Source organism: Oryx dammah, unplaced genomic scaffold (assembly GCF_014754425.2).
Source record: "Oryx dammah isolate SB20612 unplaced genomic scaffold, SCBI_Odam_1.1 HiC_scaffold_2, whole genome shotgun sequence".
Taxonomy (NCBI): Eukaryota; Metazoa; Chordata; class Mammalia; order Artiodactyla; family Bovidae; genus Oryx; species Oryx dammah.
The window spans coordinates 31,004,368-31,011,568 of NW_024070186.1; the positions used below are offsets into that span (position 1 = coordinate 31,004,368).

The 7,201-nt window shown below is 34.9% G+C and overlaps 1 protein-coding gene across 1 annotated transcript in view; it reads left to right on the forward strand.

Moving 5' to 3' along the window:
• The window catches only part of PLS1 (plastin 1), a 127,921-nt gene extending 121,674 nt beyond the window's left edge, over positions 1-6,247 (forward strand). Inside the window, exons 15-16 of the mRNA XM_040234168.1 lie at positions 3,725-3,849; positions 4,083-6,247. Coding sequence (XP_040090102.1) covers positions 3,725-3,849; positions 4,083-4,218 — 261 coding nt within the window. The 3' untranslated portion in view covers positions 4,219-6,247. The remainder of the gene's footprint in view (positions 1-3,724; positions 3,850-4,082) is intronic.
• The last annotated feature ends 954 nt before the right edge of the window (positions 6,248-7,201 follow it).

The window sequence follows — 7,201 nt, forward strand, 5'->3', positions numbered from 1 at the left end:
ATCTCAATGGACATTATTTTGAGTAACCTCCAGGAGATAGTGAAGGACTGGAAAGCCTGGCATGCTGCAGTCCATGGGGGGGGGGGGCTCAAAAAGTTGGACATAACTGAGCAACTGAATAACAACAACAAAAAGGCGAATAAGGTCCAAAGATCTAATGTATAACATGGTAACTATAGTTAAGACTATTTTAATATAATTGAGATTGGCTGAGAGAGTAGAACTTAAATGTTTTCACACTATATATATATATATATATATATATATATACACATAAGTGAGAGTGACAAATGTATTAATTAGCTAGATGGGAGGAATATTTTCACAATGTGTACGTATACCAAATAATCAAGATGTACATTTTAAGTATCTTAGAATTTTGTCAATTTTAACTCAATAAAGCTGAAAAAAGAACAATTTTCCCCAAACTTAAAAAAAACTCTAAGTATGTAAATAAGTAATCAAAATATAACAAAATGAAGCCACCTCTGTTTTTTAACCACCATAGAAATATATGAAAGTAAGCACATAGAAAATTTTAGATTATAGAATGACATGCATGTTAAGCTTTTAGAAAGTGTAATGTGTAATTAGATTCTTCTAGAAGGCTTATTAAAAATGTAGATTCCTAGCCCCATCCACAAATAACCTCTTGTTACTCTAAGTGCAGGGATTAATTTGTACTTTCAATAAGCATCTTAGGTGACTTTCATGTAGGTGGTCTGCAGAGTGTACATTAAGAGAACATGTGTGAGATTTTTTTGGAAATAGAAAAGATGCCCCTAAAACAGAATCTGGATTACTAGCATCATAAAGGACCCTAAAGTGTGTGTTAGTCACTCAGTCGTGTCCGACTCTTTGTGACCCCATGGACTGTAGCCCACCAGACTCTTCTATCTTCTTCACTCCAAAAAACCCATTTCATAAAATGAACATTCTAGAAAATGAAGAATATAATTTTTAATAAATGTAGCAGTTCATAGATCCCAACCCTCCAAAAGAACTCTTTATTCTTCACATAGCTTCAAATTGTTTTGTCAAATATTTTTAAGAACCACATTTGGCCAGGAACTGTACTAGAGGTTTTCATTTAATATTCCCAAGAATCCTGTGACATTACCATTGTAGTGATTAGGAAAACAGTGCTTTTGGCTTCAAGTAAGAGATACTCAACTTAAGGTGAGTTAAACCAAAAGGAAAGGTACAGAAAAATACCAGAGATCCAGAAGTAGGGCAGACATCAAGACTGGCTGAGCCAGTAATTGAAGAATGTCTTTCAGCTCTTTATCATCTCTGCTTTGCCATCCAAAGGGCCAGCTTCCTTCTAAAGCTGGTTTTCCTCTTATCTTCGGATAGTTGCTGGTTGTGACAAATATTTCATCCTCTCATTTACACTCAGGAAGGGATGTTGCTAGCTTTCCATAGCTCTTCTTGAATATAAAAATTAGGCCCAGATAAATCACTATAGCAATCAGATGGGATTCCTCTCATTAACTCTTTAGACTATTTTTTTTCCAACCTTTTTCATTCTTGTCTGCCTAATGAGTCTTTTAGACATTTTCTTCTTAAATTCCCCCCCTGACCAAAATTTTAATGCTATAGATATTAGTGTATCTGTTATTTATAGTATGCTCTATACATAAAAAGAATAAGTTTACCACCTCACCCACAGAATAAATGGTCTACACTAATTCAGGGTCATCCTTGGGGCTGTGGTGGGGTTAGTTTTCCTTGAAGCACACACCCATGTGTGGGAGGTATTCATTCAGAGTAAAAATGTGGGTTCTGTCAGGATGGAGAAAGTAGTGACGAATGAGTGGCCTCTGGTGCAAGCAACAGGTGCCACTATTCATGCTGAGAGACAGAACAAATAATTTGTTCAAGTACTGATAAATGGTAAAATCAATTCAGACCATGATTTCTGACTTCAATAGCAAAGTTCTATCCATTAGAATTTCGTTGTCCATTTTTAGTTGCTTTGGATGTAACCTCAAAAGTGAAGAATCTTGGGCATTAGAGTTGGACAGCTATATGTTCAAATACTGGTTCTGTATGGACTGGTTGTGGAATAGGTCTTTTGAGCTCTCTGACCTTCATGTTCTTCATCTTTAAAAGAGAGATTCTAATTTCTTTATTAGCAGACTGTTAGGATTAAACAAAAACATGTAAAGCAACAAGAATAATGCCTTTGTAAATATTAGTTCCTTCTCATTATTATTTTTTCTTTCTGAAAAATATTAAGTGAGGTCTTAGGAATCCATGGTCTAAGATAAAGAATACTACTAGAATTTGCAAAACTGTTCATTTAAATTTCATCTATTCCCTTTTGAAAGTTGTTTTTTATAGAATGGATACTGTAGTTAGCATACTTCAGGAACTGTCATATCCCCAAACCTTATTACAGGTATGGTGACCATTCTCTATGCTGTAAGCTCTAAAAGGATAAAAGGAAAAGCATATTTTAAATGGTTTGTGATGTGTGTTAGTTGCAGAATAGCTGAATGTTCAGTTCAGTTCAGTTCAGTCGCTCAGTCGTGTCCGACTCTTTGTGACCCCATGAATCGCAGCACGCCAGGCCTCCCTGTCCATCACCAACTCCCAGTTCACTCAGACTCACATCCATTGAGTCAGTGATGCCATCCAGCCATCTCATCCTCTGTCGTCCCCTTCTCCTCCTGCCCCCAATCTCTCCCAGCATCAGAGTCTTTTCCAACTCTTCGCATGAGGTGGCCAAAGTACTGGAGTTTCAGCTTTAGCATCATTCCTTCCAAAGAAATCCCAGGACTCATCTCCCTCAAAATGGACTAGTTGGATCTCCTTGCAGTCCAAGGGACTCTCAAGAGTCTTCTCCAACACCACAGTTCAAAAGCATCAATTCTTCGGCACTCGGCCTTCTTCACAGTCCAACTCTCACATCCATACATGACCACTGGAAAAACCATAGCCTTGACTAGACGGACCTTAGTCGGCAAAGTAATGTCTCTGCTTTTGAATATGCTATCTAGGTTGGTCATAACTTTTCTTCCAAGGAGTAAGCATCTTTTAATTTCATGGCTGCAATCACCATCTGCAGTGATTTTGGAGCCCCAAAAAATAAAGTCTGACAGTGTTTCCACTGTTTCCCCATCTATTTCCCATGAAATGATGGGACCAGATGCCATGATCTTCGTTTTCTGAATGTTGAGCTTTAAGCCAACTTTTTCACTCTCCTCTTTCACTTTCATCAAGAGGCTTTTTAGTTCCTCTTCACTTTCTGCCATAAGGGTGGTGTCATCTGCATATCTGAGGTGATTGATATTTCTCCCGGCAATCTTGATTCCAGCTTGTGTTTCTTCCAGTTCAGTGTTGCTCATGATGTACTCTGCATATAAGTTAAATAAGCAGGGTGACAATATACAGCCTTGACGCACTCCTTTTCCTATTTGGAACCAGTCTGTTGTTCCATGTCCAGTTCTAACTGTTGCTTCCTGACCTGCATACAGATTTCCCAAGAGGCAGGTCAGGTGGTCTGGTATTCCCATCTCTCTCAGAATTTTCCATAGTTTATTGTGATCCACACAGTCAAAGGCTTTGGCATAGTCAATAAACCAGAAATAGATGTTTTTCTGGAACTCTTAATGTTAAGTATAATGAAAATTTTTGAATTGCTTTTACTTATATGGTTATGACCTTCCAGTCTAACATGCACCAAAGATGTTTATGAATGTTCATCTTTATTTTCTAGGACAAATCTATTAGCACTAGCTTACCTGTCTTAGATTTAATAGATGCCATTGCACCAAATGCAGTTCGTCAAGAAATGATTAAGAGAGAAGACCTTTCTGATGAGGACAAGCTGAACAATGCTAAGTAAGCCTTATGGTTTATATTAAAACATAGTGGCTCTTTCATTCTTAATCCTTATTGTGAAGTATTATGTCCTAAAAATTGACGTTTTAAAATCCAACTTATATGGGGAATATGATTTAAAGACTCAGAAACTTAACTTTATTGTAAAGTTAATTGTGTCAAAATATTTCATTCTTCTGTTAACATATATTAAGTGAAAACAAATACCAAGATATTTTTCTTGTCTTTTCAAGATACGCCATTTCTGTTGCTCGAAAGATCGGTGCCCGGATATATGCCTTACCTGATGACCTTGTGGAAGTGAAACCAAAGATGGTTATGACAGTGTTTGCATGTTTAATGGGAAAAGGACTGAACAAAATAAAATAATGAAGCATTTAGTATGATTTTCTGCCACATTAAACACATTAAATGTCTCACAGTTTACAGAATTCTGAAATGTAGTAGGTATAAAATCAGAGATTATTTGTATGCTCAAAATAGTTGTAGAAATCATTAATGATTTTAATAGCCTGTTCATACTAGTTAGGATTTGTTGGCCTTTTTGGATAACACAATTAAATTTACCAGTTGATACCGATAATAGAAGATGTTTATTTTCAAGATGATACTTTATGATTATTTTCATTTCCTTGAAGTCTCCTTAAAACAAGACTAATTCATTCTTTTTCATAGTTCGAAAATGATCAATACAAAAATTTTTCTGCAAATCCTGATGTGAAATATGTTTTGATTTTTTGTGTGTGTTGATTTTGATCATAAATGTATTCAGAGTCAAAATCCAGTTTAATCCTTTTATTTTTTTCCTCCAACTATGTAATGTGATCCAAAACTTTAACTTTTCTGTAAATTTCTATATTGTCTAAAATTTTTAAGTGACAAGTATTGTTAACACTAAACTTTTTTTATATAAGGACTAACTCATGACTAAACTTCAAAGTTCATTCTCTTATATAAGTATTAATAGCAGGAGGTTTTTACTTAACACTTACTTTTAACTACATGATACTTTATATATACTGCATGACATGCAGATATATATATAGGTAAGATGTTATTAGAGAAATATGTGTGTATGTATATATATTTTGCACCCAGGTTTTCTTAACTAGTATGTATACAGACAGCCCACCATATCTGATGCATGCATACCAGATGGTCCCACATCCGTAGATTCCCACAACTGCAGATCAAAGATATTTGGGGAAAAAAAAAAAGAATTCCAGGAAGTTAGGAAAAGCAAAACTTAAATTTGCCAAGTGCCAGCAATAATTTCCATAGCATTTACATTGTATTTACAACTATTTACACAGTATTTACATTGTATATTAGGTATAAGTAATCTAGAGATGATTTAAAGTACATGGGAGAATACGTGTAGGTTATATACAAATACTGTTTCATATTAAGGATCTGAGCATCTGTGGATTTTGCTATCCTTGTGGCGGAGCGGGGGCTGGTTCCTGGAACCAATCCTCTGGATACTGAAGGAAGACTGTATTTGTCAGTTAGCCAACCATGAAATAATTATTGTGCCCCCACTAACTGTGTAACACTTTTCAGTTTGTAGCTATCTGGTACATGAAGATTTCTTTTAGTAATATTCATTTTGGATATGCATATAGTTACTTTTCAATTGACTTCTTTCAAATATTTATAGCCAAACACTGTGGCTACAGCTCTCAAGACATGTTGATGCTGTATTGTTAGCTTCATGTTACACATGCTAATTTTTGATACTCTAGCCCTAAATAATTTAGAATATGCCTGTTAAATATCTTTAGAAGAAAGTAACACAAAGCTAATATTCAGCATGTTTTCACATTTTCCTTCAAATTGGCAATGTTTGATTAATACTTATGTCACTTGAGAGTAGCGATGCTTCAGATGTATTTTTATCTGAATCTTTGGCAATAGACGGATTCTGCTCCTAACAACTGAATTCAGAAGTCTAGTTCCTTCATCTTCCACTGTTTGTGCCAGTGAGCAGTACTGCTGTACTACAAAAAATGCTGTCATTCTATCTCACTGTGAATGAATAGTCTAAATCCCCCATCTACCATGGATTAAAACATTCATGTTGGTAAGACGTTAGTAAGAGTGAGACTACTCATATGTTTAGAATACCAATTTTTTTGAATGAAATCATTAACAGGTGAGACTTTGAAATATATTCTTCTATAAAAGAAATAAAAAAGATTTCCTTTCTTAATTTTATAGTTTGATGATTATTATATGAAGATGTGTTCTTGCTCTTTTGTGAGATTATTTAAATCATGTTTCCCCTTTTGATTTTTTTTCACTATATTCACTAAGTTCTCTAACTTATATGAAATTTGGCACTTTAGAGTGTTCTTTTTCTCACAAAAAATTTAATAAAATTCTGTGTATGTATAAATGTGTCAGTATTCATTTCATTTACAGAAAAGTACATAACTTTGAAATTAATCTCACAGACTTATTTTACAGAAAAGATTTTGTCATAAATGGGTGTTGAATTTTGCCAAAAGCTTTTTCTGCATCTACTGAGATGATCATGTGGTTTTTATCTTTCAGTTTGTTGATATGGTTCATCACATTGATTGATTTGTATATACTGAAGAATCCTTGCATCCCTGGGATATATCCCCCTTGATCTTGGGGTATCATCCCTTTAAATTAAAAAAAAAGAACAATCCCTATGCTTGAGTAAAACAAACAAAAGTTATTATTTTGGGAGGAGCAAAGGTGGTTCTATGATTCTTTACTAGGAAGAATTTTTGGAAAGATCAACTGCATGATTACTACAAATTTAGTTTGTGATGAAATAACTTGAGTTAATTAACTTATTAAAATAGATTCATCTATTATGATCCAGGTATAATGCTAGACACTGGAGATTCAACTGAGAAAAATATAGACAAAGTTTCCTAGCCTCATGAATCTTATTTCCTAGTGGAGAAAGATGGTAAACAGAGTTGCAGATGGTTATAAATGCAATAAGAGAAATAAAACAGGGTCATGTGATACAGAATTAGGAACTGGGGTAAAGATGATTTTAGTTTGGTAGGTCAGGAAAGGTCCCTCTAGCATTGTGATATTCAAGCTGAGATATGAATGAGGAGAAGTCAGATGATAACTGTTCAATAGAAGGAACAAGTGCAAAGGCTCTGAGGCAGGAAGAGTCTTGCAGGCATTTTAGGAAAAGAAATATGCAAATATGGCCTAAGAATAGTGAGGGAGAAGAAGAGAGTTTGGAGATGAAGATAGGGCCTGTTACTTATAGAACTAGATCTGAACCTGGATTCTCTCTCCAACTGCAGTTGTAATGGCTCTTCTCTTTGGTACCTGAGGTTCCCTGAGTTGCTTTAAG